This window comes from Centruroides vittatus, unplaced genomic scaffold (genome assembly GCF_030686945.1).
Source record: "Centruroides vittatus isolate TY-2023 unplaced genomic scaffold, ASM3068694v2 contig_817, whole genome shotgun sequence".
Lineage (NCBI taxonomy): Eukaryota > Metazoa > Arthropoda > Arachnida > Scorpiones > Buthidae > Centruroides > Centruroides vittatus.
Window position 1 is genome coordinate 3,116,632 of NW_027122532.1, and position 21,957 is coordinate 3,138,588.

The 21,957-nt window shown below is 35.8% G+C and overlaps 2 protein-coding genes across 2 annotated transcripts; both read right to left on the reverse strand.

Annotated features, from left to right (window-relative positions):
* Positions 1-468: 468 nt before the first annotated feature.
* LOC136982209 (uncharacterized) lies at positions 469-3,227 on the reverse strand. The gene is made up of 3 exons (XM_067278645.1): positions 3,202-3,227; positions 3,130-3,137; positions 469-3,065 (listed from the first exon to the last, which is right to left on the reverse strand). The coding sequence occupies exons 1-3, from the start codon at positions 3,225-3,227 to the stop codon at positions 469-471; spliced, it is 2,631 nt and encodes an 876-aa protein (XP_067134746.1).
* Positions 3,228-8,343: 5,116 nt separating this feature from the next.
* Positions 8,344-9,315, reverse strand: LOC136982210 (17-beta-hydroxysteroid dehydrogenase type 3-like). Its single transcript, XM_067278646.1, has one exon. The coding sequence runs from the start codon at positions 9,313-9,315 to the stop codon at positions 8,344-8,346; it is 972 nt and encodes a 323-aa protein (XP_067134747.1).
* Positions 9,316-21,957: the final 12,642 nt, after the last annotated feature.

Genomic DNA, 21,957 nt, shown 5'->3' on the forward strand with positions numbered 1-21,957 from the left:
TCTTAACAAAATCAAATTTATTATAATATTATAGAAGTGAAAGAAGATAATTTATTCTGTTATAATCTCTGTAAAAATATTTTTTTCTAAATAATTGGAAAATAATTTCATTGAATTAAAAATCAAGAAATTCTTTTATATTTTAATTAAAGATATTCTGATAAGTAAATGGAGATTGGTACGCATTACGTGTAAGACCAGGATTAATACCACGTTCAGGACCAAGATTATAATCGGTTATAGGTGCAGGATTAACACGTTCAGGACCAAGATTAAAACTTGATAGAGGACCAAGATTATAATCGGTTATAGGTGCAGGATTAACACGTTCAGGACCAAGATTAACTATAGAACCGTTATTCGGTTATAGGTGCAGGATTAACACGTTCAGGACCAAGATTATAATCGGTTATAGGTGCAGGATTAACACGTTCAGGACCAAGATTAAAACTTGATAGAGGACCAAGATTATAATCCAGATGTAATTCTAGATGCAGGATTGGCTATAGGACCAGGTTTAAAATCAGATATAAAACTAGATATAGGATCAGTATTAAAGCCAGATGTAATTCTAGATGCAGGATTGGATATAGGACCAGGTTTAAAATCAGATATAAAACTAGATATAGGATCAGTATTAAAGCCAGATGTAATTCTAGATGCAGGATTGGCTATAGGACCAGGTTTAAAATCAGATATAAAACTAGATATAGGATCAGTATTAAAGCCAGATGTAATTCTAGATGCAGGATTGGCTATAGGACCAGGTTTAAAATCAGATATAAAACTAGATATAGGATCAGTATTAAAGCCAGATGTAATTCTAGATGCAGGATTGGCTATAGGACCAGGTTTAAAATCAGATATAAAACTAGATATAGGATCAGTATTAAAGCCAGATGTAATTCTAGATGCAGGATTGGCTATAGGACCAGGTTTAAAATCAGATATAAAACTAGATATAGGATCAGTATTAAAGCCAGATGTAATTCTAGATGCAGGATTGGCTATAGGACCAGGTTTAAAATCAGATATAAAACTAGATATAGGATCAGTATTAAAGCCAGATGTAATTCTAGATGCAGGATTGGCTATAGGACCAGGTTTAAAATCAGATATAAAACTAGATATAGGATCAGTATTAAAGCCAGATGTAATTCTAGATGCAGGATTGGATATAGGACCAGGTTTAAAATCAGATATAAAACTAGATATAGGATCAGTATTAAAGCCAGATGTAATTCTAGATGCAGGATTGGCTATAGGACCAGGTTTAAAATCAGATATAAAACTAGATATAGGATCAGTATTAAAGCCAGATGTAATTCTAGATGCAGGATTGGATATAGGACCAGGTTTAAAATCAGATATAAAACTAGATATAGGATCAGTATTAAAGCCAGATGTAATTCTAGATGCAGGATTGGATATAGGACCAGGTTTAAAATCAGATATAAAACTAGATATAGGATCAGTATTAAAGCCAGATGTAATTCTAGATGCAGGATTGGATATAGGACCAGGTTTAAAATCAGATATAAAACTAGATATAGGATCAGTATTAAAGCCAGATGTAATTCTAGATGCAGGATTGGATATAGGACCAGGTTTAAAATCAGATATAAAACTAGATATAGGATCAGTATTAAAGCCAGATGTAATTCTAGATGCAGGATTGGATATAGGACCAGGTTTAAAATCAGATATAAAACTAGATATAGGATCAGTATTAAAGCCAGATGTAATTCTAGATGCAGGATTGGCTATAGGACCAGGTTTAAAATCAGATATAAAACTAGATATAGGATCAGTATTAAAGCCAGATGTAATTCTAGATGCAGGATTGGATATAGGACCAGGTTTAAAATCAGATATAAAACTAGATATAGGATCAGTATTAAAGCCAGATGTAATTCTAGATGCAGGATTGGATATAGGACCAGGTTTAAAATCAGATATAAAACTAGATATAGGATCAGTATTAAAGCCAGATGTAATTCTAGATGCAGGATTGGATATAGGACCAGGTTTAAAATCAGATATAAAACTAGATATAGGATCAGTATTAAAGCCAGATGTAATTCTAGATGCAGGATTGGCTATAGGACCAGGTTTAAAATCAGATATAAAACTAGATATAGGATCAGTATTAAAGCCAGATGTAATTCTAGATACAGGATTGGATATAGGACCAGGTTTAAAATTAGATTTAAAACTAGGTATTGTAAAATCAGATTTAATGTCTGGTACTCTACCTGTATTAAAACCAAAATTATAACTAGGCATACGATCATATATAAAACTAGGGGTAACACTGGATGAATGATCAGGTATAGGGTGGAATATAGGAATATTATGTTTAAAACTAGGTATAACACTAGGTGAAGAAGGGATATAAGCAGATATTTTAGTAGGTATAGCTCCATGAGGTGTGTTGACAGGTATCTCTGCTGGTATATCATCAGGTGTATTAGCATTTATATCGGCAGATATATCTTCAGGTATATTAGCTTTTTTATCGGCAGCTATATCTTCAGGTATATTATCATTTATATTGGCATATATATCTTCAGGTATATTAGTTTTTTTATCGGCAGATATATCTTCAGGTATATTATCATTTATATCGGCATATATATCTTCAGGTATATTAGCTTTTTTATCGGCAGATATATCTTCAGCTATATTAGCTTTCTTATCGGCAGATATATCTTCAATATTATCATTTATATCGGCAAATATATCTTCAGGTATATTAGCTTTTTTATCGGCAGATATATCTTCAGGTATATTATCATTTATATCGGCAGATATATCTTCAGGTATATTAGTTTTTTTATCGGCAAATATATCTTCAGGTATATTATCATTTATATCGGCAGATATATCTTCAGCTATATTAGCTTTCTTATCGGCAGATATATCTTCAATATTATCATTTATATCGGCAGATATATCTTCAGGTATATTAGCTTTTTTATCGGCAGATATATCTTCAGGTATATTATCATTTATATCGGCAGATATATCTTCAGGTATATTAGCTTTTTTATCGGCAGATATATCTTCAGGTATATTATCATTTATATCGGCAGATATATCTTCAGGTATATTAGCTTTTTTATCGGCAGATATATCTTCAGGTATATTATCATTTATATCGGCAAATATATCTTCAGGTATATTAGTTTTTTTATCGGCAAATATATCTTCAGGTATATTATCATTTATATCGGCAGATATATCTTCAATATTATCATCAACTCTGGCATTTCTTTTGAAATTTAGTAGATCATGAATGAAACTACCATCTTTGATTTTCTTGGGTCTACTTTCACTACTTCTGAATAACAGAATTCCTGCAAGAAGAAGTGATTTTTTTTCATTGAATTTATTTATAAATACAAAATTACTTTAATTATTTATCTATTATAAAAAATTAAAAAAAATAATAATCGAGTCAAACTATATTCCAGAAACAATATGCTAATATTTATTAGTACACAAAAAATATGGCGGCCGGATGACGGAGTCGTTTATGATGTCAGCCTACATGTCTGGGGACTTTGGGAACCCGAAATCGAGTTTTTCGAGCAACACCCCAAGAACACGTGCACGTCCCAGATACATCGGGGCCTATGTACGGAGGCCCATGACCCACCAGTGGCCAAGCAGTTCCGTTCCATGAACACTGGGAGTTCGGTCGTGTGTTTGCGCCTGGCCAGGACGGGCTGGCCACGTGGAGTTTTCCGGGTTTTCTCCACGTCTGTAACGCCTAAATAGGGTCCAGTTACCCTTAAAAAGACCTCCCGGAAGGCATCCCCAATCAGATCGCCCAAGTGTTGCGTTGCAATAACTTAACAAAACAAACAAACGGGGAACCACAATTGGGCACTTGGCCTCCCCGTTGTGGTTTTATCCACTCCATCTGAGATCGAATGGATTAAACCACCGAAAAATAGCAGTTAGTCGCGAGTTCGCACCTCACCAACGGGCTGGCCACGTGGCATTTTCAGGGTTTGCTTCACATTTATAACACCAAAATAGTAACTAGTAGGAATAGAAAGTCCTTCCGGGTGATATCCCCCTCGATACATCGCGTGGACGATCTATTGCCACGTGACTAGGATACGAACCGACGAAGAATATTGGAAAAAAGACTCCTATAAGTACTTTCTACAGGACAAAAGAGCCCAACAAAGTATAGAGAATATAATTTAAAATACTAGAAAATAAAATAAAATATTAACTTACCTGTTACGATGAACATGAACAGGAGTTTGTTCATCATCTCTTGTTATTTCTACTTGATAATACTACTATTTTCCTCTCGTGTGTTTTAATACAACTAAAGTCTGCATCCAGTCCCAAATAATAATAATAATTATTATTAATAATAATAATAATACGAATTTATTTTCATTATTTGTATGACAATTGGAAGTCAGTCAAACTTGCGTGCGTCGCACCTGGAAAAAATATCCAATCAGAAGTTTGTTTACCCTTCTGTATACATCAATAACCACCCAAATTCGGTGCTCTGTTAAGTACAACGCTTATATAAATATAATATAATTAAACATTTTAATTAACGTTGAACGTGAAATACAGGTACAGAAATATATATAGTCAAACCTCTGTTTGACTATATATTTCTTGTATTAATTATTTGTCATTTAATAAGTGGGGCCCACGAGTCATCTAACTGATAAAACTACCAGACAATAGTGAGTTCACATCCAAGAAACCTTTGTAAATAGCCCAAGTGTTATGTTGTATTAGCCCATACTCTATATCATTAAAAACTGTTGTAACTTATTTAAGCATTATCACGTGTCGTTTTTAATATTTACAATAAAACCTGTCCAAAAGGTACTTAAGGAAAACCTGGTCTAAACGGAAGAAATTCTTCAGAACGAATCAATTTTCTATGTTAAAAATCACCCGTTTAAAACGGAAAAAATAAAAATAAATATTACGTACCGTGCGATTTCGGTTTACACAGGTTTTACTGTAATAAAATTAAATAAATAAAATGAAACGATACGTTAATGTTACATTCATACTTTATTAGAGGAACTCGTGTTTAATTGTCTAATTATGTACAGTAAGACCTGTGTAAACCGGAATCGCTCGGCACCGAATATATTTTTCGGTTTGACTAGTTTCCGTTTTAAACGTGTTTTTTAAACATAGAAAATCGCTTCGTTTCGAAGAATTTCTTCCGTTTACACCAGTTTTCCCTTTCATTCAAGTTCCGTTTTGGACAGGTTTTACTGTAAATATTTATTTATTATTTTAATCTCTAATAATGAATATTCTGAAAATAAGAATTAATCATTTTAATTTATTTACGCAGATTTATGAATAGAAAAATTAAAGATAAAAATAGAGACGTGTTTCTTGAATAATTATTGTAATTAATGGCTTCATTAAGTCAAGGTTTTTAAGCTTTAATCTTGATTAATCTGATGTTTAATTTGATTAATAATTAATATAAAACGGTAAATAAATAAACACAACAAATTGTAAATTTTCCACATGCGACACACTTTCGAACCAAAACAAATCAACAGCTGCGTGACCCAAAAATTATCGAATTTAGAGAGTGAAAAATATTAAATTTATTTTTATTTCTAATAAATATTCGATAATTTAATATATTTTAATATAGGTTCAGTTAAATTAAAAATTTTTTTCATAGTCTTTCCATCCTGTGGCACTATGAGGGCTTTTTTAGAAATGCCATTATGGGTTCGACCAGACCCAAGATAAGGGTGGTGAAGAATGAAACCCGAAATATCCGGACGAACAACTATGGAAAATTTTTAGGGTTTTGGTTTTATTTGGTTACGCAATGCGACACGTTGGGGGAGGACTTTCATGATAACTAGCCCTTAGTTTGTTACAAACGTGAAGAAAACCCAGAAAATTCCACGTGGCCAAGCCGTTGGCCAAGCGTGATCTACTCGGTGGTTTCATCCACTCGGCCACTGGTGGACTTTTGGGGTTTTTTCGACCCGTCTGGAGTCGATCCCGGGCCCTCCAGAGAGGTAGGCGGTCACCTATGCTGCTTGGCCATCCGGTCTTCAAATGTTAACGCTTCTTGTCTAATGTGAGAAATTACAATATAGATGCACAGACAAACGGACGGCAGAGGCAATTAAGGCGTTAACCTATTGCTCTGGGAATCCTGGATCGAGCCAGGCCATCGGACAACTCCAGGTGTTTTTTATGGTCGTTCTGGTCCTGCCACCCGGTCACCATCATTGTGAGTCTGGCCGAACCCATGATCATGGGCGTAGCCAGGAAGGGGCATGGGTGGGCCCGATCCCCCAGTTAACCTGGTGCCCTCCCCAGAAAATTACAGCCGAAAAAGTGTTGAGCCGATTTGCAAAAAGAAATAGGAAGCTGAAGCTAATTTAATTGGGTGTAGTGTACCCACTGAAAGTCTAGATCTAGATTAAAGACGGTGAACTATATTAAAGAATGGTTAAAAATAATTGATTGGTTAATTTTTGTTTAAGACATTGCTAGAGTTTGATATTAATGTTATGAGAACGTATGATTAAAGGAAGTTTCATATTATATGTGTGTTAAGTTATTGTCGATTCTTATGGAAATTCCATTTTAATGAACAATAATTTGAAATAATTCAGTTTTGTGTCAGGCTGGCCTCTACTAGACCCCGCATAACAAAACCCTGGCTACGCCAATGCCCATGATAGGTATGGAGAAAAACCCTCTGGGTGCTCACCAAATTAAATATAAATGAAACTGCTTAACGGGTGCAGCAACGCAACACGTGGTTGCCAAGGTGGATGCCTCCCGGGAGAACTTTCTATCGGAGGCATCCACCTGGTTTTTATTCAGGTGTTAGGCACTTGAAGAAGACTGGGAAAACTCCAAACGGCCTGCCCGTTGTTCAGGCGCAAACCCGCGACCAGACCAGAGAACGCTTACGCCATTTTTTATTTTGAAGAAATGAAATGCACAGAAGCGTTGTAAAAACCAGTTTTAATGATCTAATTTTTTGTTAATAAGAATAATAATAATTTATAAGGATAAGAACCCCTGGTCCTAGATGTCTTTTAAGCCTGGGGAAAATTTTCTTCTACCAGTGTTCACTGCCGTTAGTGGCCTTGAATACAATGCTTATATGCAGCTTCTCGTCTCGACACTTCATAGAATTTATTACAAACAGCGAATAAAGGTTGTATTTCTCAAGCAATTTAAATAACACATGATTAACACTACACTTTTGAAAAGTAATTTGATGACTCACAACGTTTATGCTTAATGGGGAACGTTTAAACTAATTACAACGCCATTTTAGCATTAAATATCAGAGAAATTGGAAGAAATTAGCTGTTGAAAGAGTCATTCAAATGACCTTTGATTATTCGATTGGTGTTATTACTTTCACGGCTCTGTTATATATAACAGAGGGAAAGTATGGCCGTAGGTCAAAAAATGACCCCCCAAGATTTTTACATTTTTGGCACTTGGGACACCTTGAAACGTGGAGAAATGCAAAAAAAAAAAAAAAAAAAAAAAAAAAAATTCTGGGATAATTTCTGTATGTATGGATGTTCGTGTGTTTGCGTGAGGGGAGACACGACTTTGCTCACCCTGTTTGAAGCTTAATAACTCCCGAGCTTTTTGTCGAAAATTTCTGAAATTTTTCAAGGAGGTTTGTTTACTAGGGAGATTGATGCTATTAAATTTTGGTGATTAAAGATCGAAGGGATAAAGAGATAAAGGGAATCGTGTGTATCTCCTGTAGGATCAGACTTAATGACGATTTTACTCGTTATTATCATTTACAATTTTTTTATAAAATCCATCCCTACTCTCAAAATGAAGCTTTTTGCCGTTTTAAAATATGGTAATTAAAAATATCAAAAAAATTTAAAAATAAAATATCGTATCAGATGACGCCACACGAAGTTTTTAATGTTGCCGGGAAAGTTAAGCAACTCTATACTGGATTTTTTGTATGTTTTGTATATTTTGGCAACACGACACATGAACGATATGTCGAGCAGGAATGCTTCTCGAGTCGATTTTTAGGAAAAACTGGCCCTATTTTGGTGTCACAAACGTGAATAAAATACAGAAATCCCCATATTGGCCAGGCGCGAATCCACCACTAACTATCGATATTTGGTGGTTTTATCCACTTGAATTATTCGCAATTGTTGATTATAAAGACCACTATACTATAGGAACATTTTAATTCACGAAAATTAGAATAATTTTATAGCATTTTATTAAGAATTCTGATTTTCATATTTAGTACCTCTATGGTTAATTTTACATGTAATGTTACCACGTAAATATCTAAAATAGTCGTTTCGGCTTCAATTTATTATTGGTTTTGTTTTTTTTTTTTTTTTTCTTTTTCTTGATTGCAGTAAATATACTCTTCGAGACAAAATTGATAAAGAATTCCGGAAAAGTCGACAACACATAAATTGGAATTTCGTGTAACCAGTAACCGGCGTAACTCTCACACCTTCCGATACACGCGACCCAATTCTTACAGAACGTTTCACACGACGTAATTAACATGGTGAAATTCCTCGTACGCAAATTAGCCGTCACCATTCTAGTGTTAACGAAACACGGAGTCAGCGACTGCAGCATTATACCGTCGTCTGTTAACTCTGTGTTGACGGCTTTGGTGAACAGGTCCACGAATCTCTTACAACTAGAATAAAGAGCGAAGTAAGAAAGCGGAAATGACGAAGCCGCTGACGAAACGTTAACCACTACCCCTCTATTCTTCTTGACGTAGTAATTAGTTATTCTGTAAGTAGTATCGACCACAACTCGTAAGTTGAGAGCTATCATTGTTAACGTGTTGCTTACCGATTCCTTCAGAAAATGGCACGGTGTTCTACCGGAAATTCCGGCGCAATTCACGAAAATTCCCACGTCTTTATCCTTGATTTCGCTCCAAAGACGGTCGTGTACTTCCTTTCCACCGGTTAAATCAGCCATTACGTAGCAACACTCGGCACCGAATTTTGCTTCTATGTCTTCCTTGGTGGTCTTCAGTTCCTCCACTTCGTTACTGACGAGCATTATCTTCAAACCGGATTTCGCCAGCTCGAAAGCCGTGAGCCTTCCTATACCCGAGCTTCCACCTGTAATCACGGCCCATTCTCCGAATTTTGTCAGTTTCTGTTTAAAAAATTTTGGAAATACGTACAGCTTTGCCGTCCTGAAGATCTCTTCCATAATTCTCAACAGGGATACAGAAACATAAATGATGCCGATAGACACCAGAAAGAAATCGCTTGCAGACATGGTTTAGTTATTGTTATAGTAGCATACAATGTGTTACATATGCCTTGAGTTACTCAGATATAAAGACTACAGAAAATTATAAAAAAAAAAAAAAAAAAAAAAGATAAAGCACTTCAAGCAGTATGCACCTGTTGCAAAAGCGATAAAACAATCCATTTTCCCAGAAAATAAACATAATTGATGACCTTCGTTAATTTCTTCTGTCTATTTATAAAAGTAGAAATTGCGTTATTTTATTTTAAACTAAGCTTATTTGATTTGTGAAATGATAAGAAATTGTCTAATTGATTTTAATCGATATAAAGTAGTTTCCATGTCCTCCATTCACGCTCTCACTAGTGAACGAATGGATACACCGGAACAATAATAGTTGGTCGTGGGTTCGCACCTTTTCAATGGGTTGGCCACGTGAAATTTTCCGGTTTATTCACGTTTATAACATCTAAATAAGGACCAGTTTCCCGTATAAATCCCTCCTGGGAGAGATTCTCCTTCGGCAGATCGCTTTGCCGTAAACAAATAAAACCAAACTCTAAAGGGACCCGGTCGACCTCCAGGCCTCTTCTGCTTCTTACTCTGGACGGCCCTGCCGATAAGTTCAGCAAAATAGAAATAATTAAGCACAAAAGTTATTGAAAAATCCAGCAAAGAGTTAACTTTCCCGGCAATGCCGTTTAAAATTGCGTGTGGTACCATCTGTTATAAAAAGTTTTTAAATTAAAATATCCTATTATTAATTATTATATAATGGCAAAAGCTTAATTTTAAGAGTAGGAATGGGTTTTATAAAAAATTGTAAATAATAATAACCACTTAAAATCTCCAGAGGGGTCATTTTTTGACCAATCCCAATACTTTCCTTCTGTTATATACAATAGCCGGAAAAGTAAAAGGTAAAAAACGTTACCTCAACAGTAGTGTTTTGTCTTGTTTAAAATGCTCCCTTCGTATATCAAGTTTAATCAAATTTTTAATCTTAAAATTTACGCAAGTGTTTCCGTTAAGAATATTTCCTAAAACTAAAAAATTAACGCGGAAAACTTGGCTAAATAAATTACTAAGCGAAGTGCCATATACAATATACTTCATGTGACACTAATTACATCTAAATAATGAATAAAATATTGTGTTTTTCCTGTCTATAATTCTCTTTAACGTTGTAGAATATCTCCCTCAACATTTTTCTTATACTTCTTATAATTTCGATAAAACTTGTCTAAAACGGGAATTGTACAAAGCGGAAAACAAAACGGGACAGAACGATTTATACGTACTGTACAAAGTTATAACAAGTAGAAACTTGTTTGATGCGGAAAGGGACAACTTTCTTGCAACCGACTGCAAACGCAACTCGTGTGAAACGGAATTTTTGCTCAACAATCGCTAAATTCTAAATCATAATTAACTCATTTCGGGAGAGAAAATCTTTTAAATTGAAATAACGTAACTTCCGGCTTGCGTGGTAATTTTGTATACAGTTAATCGGGACCACCTGCCTTGTTCGGGCCAATTTTCATTTCAGAAAATTGGTCAATGATAAACTCAATCTCGCCGTTCGAGAGTATTTTTTTCTATAGCAAGCATTGCTGAAGACCGTAGGCATTCCTGTCCTATTGAATGTCTTAAATAACTTTTAACTCGTTTTAAAAGAGAGAAAAACCTCTTTCCTGTTGCATTATTTAAGCTGTGGTCACACCTAGAGATTTCCAGCCGCGGAAGCAACTGAAACCGCTCTTCGAAAACCGGCACTACAGCAACCACAACTAGAAACAATAAAGGCCGGATGGCCGAGCGGTCAAGGTTAGCAGCCTGCCGCCCTGGGGGACCCGGGATCGAATCCGGACGGGTCGAGAAATCCCCAGGAATTTTTCGGGGGGTGGTCCGTCCGGATATGTCGGTCCCCGTCCCTCACCACCCGGCCGCCCCATTGTGGGCCTGGCCGAACCCATAATGGGCTTGCTATAAGAGGCCCTCTTAGTGCCCACTGGGCGGAAAGAGTTACAAAAAAAAAAAAAAAAACTAGAAACAATAAATTTGTTCTACTCGCACCAATTGCAAACGTGCATTTAGAGCTGGCCCTACCATAGGGCGAACGGAGAAACTGCTCCAGGCGCTAAGTACTAGGGGGCGCCTCAGTGGTAAAGAAAATTAAAGGAAAAAAATATTTTTTTCACTTTTCGATATTTTGATTCCGAGCGTGTGGCCAGTATGCGAATAGCCTTATCATACAGTGGCAACATTGAAAATAGTTCATCTTCATGGCGGAAAGAAAGACGATTGATACTTTAACCAGAGTCGATAGATATAGGCCTACTGGTCCTTGCGCTATGCTATAAAATACAGTTAATGTGTCAGATTGCCGATAGCTGGCGTTAGAGTCGCACTAGGGCGAGAAGAAGTTGGTTTATCTATTTGATTAGTAGGTAGTTTTCCTGTTTTTAAGAATTTTTGTAGCTTTTTTCTACTGTTCTGTCAAAAAACTTATTCGTAATTACATTTTTTTAAATTTATATCATGTATAAAGAAAGAAAATGTATATTTGGTTTATAAAAAAATTAATAACATGATAATTTTAAATTACAGATGAGGATGTAGATAAATCGAAAATAGTTATATTTGCGATTTAATTTATCCAGGTTTTAAATAGAGATCTGTTTAAAATTATTGAAACTAATATCTCAAATACTATAGTAGAGATAACAGACTTATCACCCTGCTACTGGTAACATAAAAATGACACTTCTATCATCAGAATGCAATTTTCTATCATTTTAATGTTACCAGTAGCATTGTGATAAGTCTCCATTATCTCTACTATAGTATTTGAGATATTAGTTTCAACAATTTTCAAGACAAGAAGCTCTTTTATGATGTTAAAAATATTGCTACATATTGTAAATTAGTTCTGTACATAATGTTCTGTGTATAATATAAGAAATTGCTTGAAGATGACCCGTGGAACAGGTGGAAAACGTTTGCATAATTAAATTAATAATTTCTCAGAGGTATAAGGTGTCTGAGTAGTAATGTTTTAAAACTCTGAGCATTTATTCAACTATATAATATATCTGTTTAACAAATAGGTAATGGTAAAATAAGTAAATAAATTTGCATTTTACTGTTTTGTTTTATTACATATGCATGGCAATATAATTAGGAAAATCATAGCTTATCCTCCGATGCATTTAAATAGCCATAGAAATTTAATCCATATAAAGATAAACTATTTTTTAAATAATTCATTAACTTTAACACTACATAAAGTGTGATCAGAGGCGGAACAACATAGAGACCAATAGGCAGTGGCGTGCCGTGACATTCGACGATAGGGAAGCCGTGTTTCTGTAAGAAGCCGACTTTCAGGGGCAATCGATTAATTGCGCGTCGGGCCCGTTCGTATTCGTTCGTTCGATAAGCCAGTAAAAACCGTATACTTCTTTAAATGTATTTTTAATAGATTATCCGACGTACTTAATAAATAACAGAAGTAATTATATTCGAACTTTCGTTATTAGATTCAATAAATTCCCTACGCCCTCTAAATGCCAATTCTCGCTTCGATAAAAAACGTATAACATCTATTAATTTAGATATATCTATTAATCGTAATTATCTCGTTATAATTTTCGATATTTATTTTATATCGTCTACCAATGTTAAATTCTATTCCGCTTCGATTTCCAAATTGCTTCAATTTTACGAAAGAATCGTCATTCGTCATAAATTTTATCGTCAAAATGTCGAAATTTTTTGTCGACGTATTTATATTTAATTTAGGCATCGGTCTTTCTCTTTTAATAACGTTTTCTTTTTCTTTATACGGTCTCGAGCCAAAACTTTTTTGAAATAAATTTTTGAATCGCTAGCCACGATATAAGGGCTAAAATTAAAATTATCAGAAAAACTTACTCGGTAAAACAAAATGTGTGACGAATATACACGCCTAGTACAAAAAATTCTTCGATCGTACGAATATACTTTTAAAGAAACTTATAATTAAGTATAACTTTGCGAAGAAACGTACATAAAAATAACAAAATATTCTTTACTTTTTAAATCTTAAAACAATCCACTTAGCGAAATACTGTAGCTCCCTACCAGTGGCTGACGAATGGAATCGGAGACGGTCCGGGTAGGTGTGCGCGTGCCAAATCCCGAGGGTGCCGATACCGGTCGACGTCGAATGCCTCTTTTGTCGCGTCACTAGTATACCTCGAAGGACGCCACGGGGCTGTCGTAGATTTTAAACGTTTCTCGCCGTAGCCGTAGAAATCTAAATACGTTAAACTTAACGGATTGTCCGTCGTTCGTTTTCTAACTAATTCGTTTTAGGACCGAGTGTTGGCGGAAATTTCCAAAATTTACGACTTTTCGGTCACTCTCGTCGAACTGGAAAAATTTCTGTCTTTATTACGTCTAATATTACGAAGAGATCGGTTCGGTTAAGCTTCCGTTTAAGTAAAATTTCGGCTCTTTCGTCGGGGTTTTATTTATGTTTCTAATTCCCTAATCGCTTAATTATTTAACTACTACTTAAGTAGAAATAAGTCGAAACCGGTTACTTTGTACCCGAATATCCGTAGTCTCGGGAAAAAAGTGGAAAGACAAATTTTTATGAACAACCGATACATAAATCGTAAATTTAAGGAAAATAAATTCTAGAGCTTTTTTTGTACCGATTCGTACGTCTCGTTCGTTAAATTTGGTTGTAAACTGATGCTGCCAAAGTAACGGTTAATTTTTTAACACTACTAGAATTGTACACGTTTTTTCTGCATCCGCTTACGGATGGGACGTACTAAATCGTAATATCACCGGTTTAACATCGAAATCCGTAAGTAATATAAGACGGGAGAGCGGAATAAACGCGGAATAAATATATCAAATATTTTAATGGATTTTTTTTTTAAACTCCCGTCAACTATACGGAACTATCGTAATAACGTGCCAGTAAACTCCTATCGGTCGGGTTAAGTTATAAATCTAGTGTATAGTGGACAACCTTTTTTATAACGCGGGCCGGAATAAATTTTACGTTATTTCCGCGGGTCCGTAATAGTTAATTGTCTTAGTTAATTGTGACTCGTAATTTTTTTTGTCTGCAAATACGAAATAAATAAATGAAAAGTTAATTACTACATTTATTTCTCTTATCGTTTTCGAAAATTACAAAGAATTGGAAAAATAACTATTAATTAGTTATTTTTCCAATTTAATAATCTATTAAAGATCTCGCGGGCCGGATAGAAACTTTTCGCCGGCCGTAGCCGGCCCGCGGGCCGGGGGTTGCCCGCCGTCGATCTAGTCTACTGATGACTCGCGTAATCGGGCGAGGGCGGCCGAATATCTAGCGGGCGGGCGGCTAACGGCCCACAACCGGTCCGGGATATAAAATTAGACGCTTTACGCGTGCGTCGCTTCTACCGGCTAAACCGGGTGAGGTTGGTGCTCCGTAAACCGCGTGTGCCAATGCCTATATAATCTGGCCGATTGGAAACCGACCCGGTTTCGACATCCCTTCCGCCACCGAATTATTCGAATATACGATAGCGATCTTATCGTTTTTTTCACACGTAGTATAGAAATTTGTAAAAGATACGTAATGCGGTTATAATAAAATATTAATTTTAATTAATGCGAAGTACGTTAAAATATGAAGGAAGGTTATTGGAAGGTGGAATCGGCGCTTCCATCGCTTCCAATGACGGCACGCCACTGCCAATAGGGCTTAAGCTCTGAGCCCCGAAATGTCAAGGGCCCACAAAAATTGAATTATTATCGTAAATTTTTAATACTTTTTTCATTAACAATGAGCACTTATCGTATAGTAAAAATCGTTAATAGGTTAAGTTAGGTTTGGTAAAAATGGGGCCTCATTGGACTGCAATAAGCCCTAGGCCTAGAAAAACTTACACCGCCCTTGAGTGTGCTATACAATTTTCCTTGATTCGGTATAGTGAGAAATAGTATTTGGGATAAAATAGTTTTGTATTTTTGGCATGAGAAATTATACTCACATTGGGGTAATTTATATAATATTCTGCACTATCAAAAGTAGAATATGAATGAAGATTTATTGATGGCCGGCCTACTACACATGTCCTTTGTTTATATAGGTTTAAAACATCACTAGCATGTCTTTCTTTTAGCGTCCATGTCATCACTAATCGCTATCACTATCAATATCTAATAATACTGTCTGAACTCTTGCCATTCTACATTTAGGCCTACTTATTTTATTTGTAAAGTTCTAACTTATCGTTTTTTTTGTTTTTTTTTTCTAATTACCTTTAAGTCGTTGAATATGACTAAATAGCTGGAATTTTGTCTTTTTCCTCTAACAGCCTATATTTGAAATCCAAGAACTAAATCTATTGACTTTCAATCCCCCTTTCTAACTTGTTTTTAACTTTTTTTGGCTCAACTTTAATCTCTCTCTATCTCATTAATAAACACAATATAAATTGTGAATAACATATATCATAGCTCCTTTCTCACTGCAAACTATTGATACAATAATTCACCTATATTAATAAATAAATAAAAAAGATATGGCTTAACTTTGATAAACTCCAAAGCCACCCTAAATCCTAAATTTTTTTTTTCTTTTTTTTTGTAACACTTTAAATCTATTTCGTCCGTATAATTATTATAATTACATTTCATATTTATTATTTAATAATTTTATAATCAAATTTCAGCGCTCATTGTCATTCTACGTGGCCTACAGTATTAAAATAAGTTTTCAATTTGAATTAAATTAAACAGATTTTATGACATACGATAATAATAATAATGTGGTGCCCGTCCCCCGCGCTAGCGACATGGTCGAGCCGAATGTCGTGCGCACCCATTCTGGCGCACGCGGGAAAAGACGAAGACGAAGCTTAAACGCATTCTTCTCCCCCGAGGCAAAAAGAAGACGACGGTAAGAGTAGGAAAGGAAGAAGCTACGACGTGTCCGCCTCAAGACGATTTGTTAGTGTTCTTTGTGTTGTAACGTCCTCTGTATTATATTAAAGTGTACGTCCTTATATGTTATAAGAAGTTCTTCGTGTTTTCTTAAACTGAGTTCTACACGCGCCTCTTAACGCTCAGCTCAGCCATCCACAGACACCACAATAATTTATATTAATTATAGTGGTGCCTCATATAACGTACTTAATCCGTTCCAGGTGCACGTCTGTTAATTGAAACGTCCGTTATACGAAACGCATTTCCCATAGAAATACATGTTAAAACATCTAATTCGTTCCGCAGCATAAAATAACCGTACTGTATCATAAAAAATGAACACGGGGTGCGTTCTTTTATTCCTCCGCGTAACTCTGCGCCAGCGACATCCGTTTAAAAATTCCTGCAGAACGCGTTCCTAAATTCCGGTGGGAGTGCGCGCCGTCGAACGGCAAAAACGGCCGCTGGTAGCAGTAGTTTACGGTGGAAAGCAACACGGCGTCCTCCACGGCTCAGATAGTTTCGTTTCCGGGTCCATTATGTGGTTTATGAACGAAAATTTACAAATTGTGAAAGCGCGAGTAGCGCACGCGGTGATGTGTCTTTTCGAATTTTTTTCGAATGGTAGCCGGCATTCAAATTTTTTTCGTGGCTATTTTGAATGTTCTTTCAACAAATAATCCATTTTATGGTTAAATTTTACAATTGGGACCCTTCTTTTGCCTTTAAAAGCTCATATTTTAGAATTATAGATTCCTCCATCACGATATTATCGATAGCGCGGGCGCTACCATCTTTTAAGCAGTCACCGATTATGCCGGAAAGTCCGTTGCTCGAGTCACGTAACGGCCAAACAGAAAGTCCGTTATTCGAGGCGACGTTATACGAGACACCACTGTATTTAAAACAATTTAATAGCTCTTTTACCTGTAATTGAAGGTGGATTTTCAGCTGTCAACTGTCGAAGAATCACTCTGTGCTTGCATCCACATATATAAAAAAAAGATCTGCACTCACTATTGCAATCATAACCACATTATAAAATCCTTATTTGGAAAAATAGAATTTTAGCAAACAGAATAACCGAGTACAACCTCAAATAATTGACTAATAACAGAAATACTACCTTTGTAATTATAATAAGAAGATCCAGATTGCACCAAGGCAATGAGGAAATTGCCACATTTCATCAAATTCCCCTTTTTTCTTTTATTTATTGCAGAAAAGGAACTGCTTGACATTTTAATAAGAAATGTGGCTAAAATTCCGCAGATACTATGAAGCAGAACGGAAACCGTGGGTAAACTCACGAAAGTAGTCAAAAACAAGCTACTGTAATTTTATTGGTTTATTATAGGGTCACATGTTTCCGAGTTGCAACGCCAACGAACAATATGAGCACGATAAGAGGCGCGCGACTCGCACTTGTTGCAGTTACGGTCGCCTACGCGGCTGGAAATCGAATTTACTTAACTGCTTTACAGGCATTGTTAAGTAAATTCTTAACAATATTTCGGTATTAGAAAAAGAAGATAAAATGTCCTTATATTTTACGAACTGGTACAATATCTTTCGGAGTTGGTAAATTTTCTTTTCGCGTCATTAACGTAAATTGTGTTAGTCATCGTCTAGTTCTTCAACATCGATGTCATTGGGCTACAATTTTAAAAAATTATAGCCCAATGACCTATAAATTCCCATTTTCGTCCGTCCATCTCTCCATCTCGAGAACAGAGTTAGGTAGATAAAAGACCAGACCAAATACGGAAAGATTAGAGGCAGGTAGCCCAGATTAACTATATACGGACTTCCCACGCGAGCCAAAAGTCAAAGCTTTTCCCCTGAAAGCAATTAATAGATGATTGGCACAACTCGGCCCATCAGTGGCCAAGCGGTTCTGTCCCCTAAACCCTGGGAGTTCGGTTGTGGGTTTTATTGGTTTTGTCTGAGACAATTCCTAAAAATATATTAGATCTTTAACTGTTTTAATTTTAAAAACTCGTTTTCTTTTTTCCCTTTAACGGTTGTTTTTTGGTCCCCAAAATTTTAAAAGCATTCGATTCAATAAATTTTACATTATCAATTGCCATTGAAATTCTTTTTTGCAACGAAATGCGGTATTTTATTCCTACCATTGTCCTCAAAACTATTACTGGAGGTGAAACAATAAATTCGTCGAGATCTAAATAAGCAAAACAGATGGACAGATCAATTATCATTTATGTTTTCTTTTGATATTAAAAGTTGTTTATTGGTTTTAAATACTGTCTCCTCATTTACAAGTTTCTGCGAATTCGAAATTTTACACTTTTATATGAATTTAAGGTATTTTATCTACATAGACTGAGTCTGTTTTAGCAAATAAGATTTCTAAATTTACAAACAAAACTCCTCCCTCCTATGTTAAGTCTATGGGAGACCGTTCTCCCATTCATTGGACGATAGAATCCTTGTTTACACGCCTGTTGAGCTCGGATTGGTAATCTATACTTGATTGACTAGCCTTTAACGAATAAGCGTCGAATCGGATTTGTGGGGGTGGGAATTTTCGTGCGAAAAGCCGCGTCTACTTTGTTATCTACAAACGTATAGAAACAATCATAAATCATTATTCTCATCTATTTTTAGCTTAAATTTTAAAAATTTACATGTTTGTTTACTCTATTTAACGAATAAGCGTGTTTTCAGACCATCCAGCAGTAAATTTATGTAAAAAAACGAAATACTTCCGGTTGTTGCGGTACTTTCGTAAATAAGCCTACGTAAAAAATAGGTATATAATCGTTAATATAATAGGGTAATAATCGCTTCTTATAGTCCACTGTTATTATAATACTGTAAATAACATATAAATAGAATCGAATATACAGGATTTATTCCGGAACAATGGCATTAATTAACAATAAAAGTTATTAATAGAAAAGACAGTAACTCTTTCAGATCCATCAATGTTAAAATTATTTGTTATCTGTATTTATCAGAAAAAATATATATACCAGTAACGTCTAAACTATACCCTATCCAACATTGTGGTAATCGTATAACGATTCGGGAGTTGTTCTTAACAATAAATTGACCGTTTATTAAAGGATATAGGCTATAGGAAAAAATCGCTAAATCTATCTCAATCCACCGGGAAATTTTATGGTGTTTTTGTAGGCCTATTATATCCTTAAAAAATTCACTGAAGTCGATTTACTCAAACTCTCAGTCTTTAATAGACTACTGATTACCAATCCGGGCAATAACGACCCCTTCACCAAACAAAGTTATTAAGGAAATCCACAAAGTACGAAGTGTGCCAGAAAAGTAATGAGATCGTCATCACTGAGAGCGATCTAGCGACATTGCGGACTTCCCCTTCGCATAGCTTGTATGTCAGTCTCTCCTAGACGCTCAGTAACAGTTTCAACCATGTGCAGTAACTACGTGATCCTAGAGAGCGTGATAAGTAGAGTTTTGTTTCTGTATTGCGTTACGGAAAATGGAATAGAGAAATTTGGAGCAATTGTTCCATCAAATTTTATATTAAGCTTGGTGAACCCACGAGTGTGACCTACGAAAAGTTGCAACATTCCTTATTATGAGCAGAAATTTTTGGGTGGCACAAAGCATTTTTTGGAGGGCCTAGAAGCAGTAGAAGATAAACCTCGCTCAGAGAGCATTCAACATCGAGAACTGCAGAAAATGTGGAACGAGTGAGGCAAGGCCGGATCATCGCATAGACAAATGATACAAATGTCTGGGGCTCGGTTTTTTGAAGGGCCCGGTCAAACTGTCTATTTTGAAAAGATTTGTAAATAAGATAGTTTACTTTTCTGTTGGACAAGTGTATATAATAACAAATAAACAAAAATATATTGCTTTTTATACGGTTGTTGTGAATTCTAAAATCTAAAGAAAATGTGTTCTTATGTTTCTTCTTGTGGAAGAGGGAGGGGGCCCGATAAGAAGAAAATGTCTAGGGCCGCAGAGTGGGTTAATCCGGCCCTGGAGTGAGGGCTCTTGTGAGGTCAGATCGTCGACTGACATCGAGTGCTTCGAGTCATACGGGACATTGTGGACACTTGGATGCTTCACCGTGACAACTCCTCCTGTCACACGGCCATCTCCATCAACCAGTTTTTGACAGAAAAAGAAATTCCTGTGATTCCCCAGGCCCCCTATTCGCCTGATCTCAGCCCGTGCAACTTTTTTTTTTAATTCCCCAAGATCAAAGCCCATTTGAAAGGACTGTCGATTTGGTACTGTCGATAACATCCAAGGAGCGTAACCTCGTTGCTGCAGGCAATTCCAGTCGAAGCCTTCCAGCACTGCTACGAAGACTGGCAAACAATGCCTCCGCCAATGTAGGCTATAGCTGCCCAAGGGAACTACTTTGAAGCGGATAACATTAATGTATAGAAATAAAATAAAATTGTTGAAAAAAAAATTAGTCTCATCACTTTTCTGCCACACCACGTATACATTTCCTTCACCTTCGAGAACACCATGAAAGCCGACGAAAGTTTATTTTTTACTCTTCATTTCATTCATGGGAATAAAAGCGATTCTTTAAAACTTTCTATGTTTTTATTTATAAATACATTTCTTAAATTTACCACAGCCGGAGGGACCATTCGAGAGGTAACTCTCCATAAGTAAATATTGGCCTACCGAACGTCAACTTCTGAGCGCAGATGCGTGTGGGTGGGTGAGATTATCTTCCAGACAGTGTTGCCAACTTTAAATTGCCAAATTAGGGAAGCTCTATTATTTTAATTCTCACGGTTACGTCATCTTAGCACAATTCGTTTAAAATATAGGATATGGTAACATTTTAGATAATTTATTCTAGAAGGCATGAAAAGATTTTGCACCAGTAAGCCAATTTACGTATAAATTATACTTGACCTAACATTTTATTCGCGTAACGTTACTCAATTTGGCACAAATTAATAACGTCACGCGGAGACCAGAATTAAAGAGTTAAAATCCGACACGTCAAATATTACGAATGCGTTTTTTGGCGTCTTCTCCCACGTTAATTTAATAGTTGGACGGGGAGGAGAATTTAATAGATTGTGTTGTTATAGAAATGAATTTCGGCTGGTAGAATTGAGTGGATGGGCAAAACACCGAACTCTAATGTCGGGTGTCGCCGACCACCGGATGACACGTGAAGTTGTCCGGGATTTTTCACGCGTGTAACACCATAAATACAAAGTTCTTCCAAGAAACACTCCCAGACAGATTGCCCACGTGTTGCATTGCATCATTTCGTTAATGCATTATCATCCTAAGGACTTTGGTGCCAATTTCTAATTCGACGTGTTCGACAAGAATCAAATCGTAATAAAAAAGCGAGAATATTCTCACGCTCAAATGTTCTTTATTAATATTTGAATATTCGAATCACAAAGTTTTTGAGACGATCCAACAGAAATTAAAGAAGCGAAACCGGAAGATGGCCGATATTCGGTCCACCTCGGAATCAAACTGCAAATATTTTAAATTAAACTTTTAACACTTATAAATGGAAGCAAATAGTAATTATCGTATAAATAATTAGAACTAAAGTGATTTTATTCCGTAGTAAATGAATAAAATTCTGTTTTATTACATCGGTACCGACCTCCTTCGATTCTAGTCGCGGAGTTTTCTTCAATTTTCTTTCTTTCGTCATCTGGTAAACTACCACCAGGTAGA

Coding starts and splice junctions, on each gene's coding strand:
- LOC136982210 (XM_067278646.1), bottom strand. CDS start 9,315: ATGTCTGCAAGCGATTTCTTTCTGGTGTCTATCGGCATCATTTATGTT.
- LOC136982209 (XM_067278645.1), bottom strand. CDS start 3,227: ATGATAATATACCTGAAGATATATTT.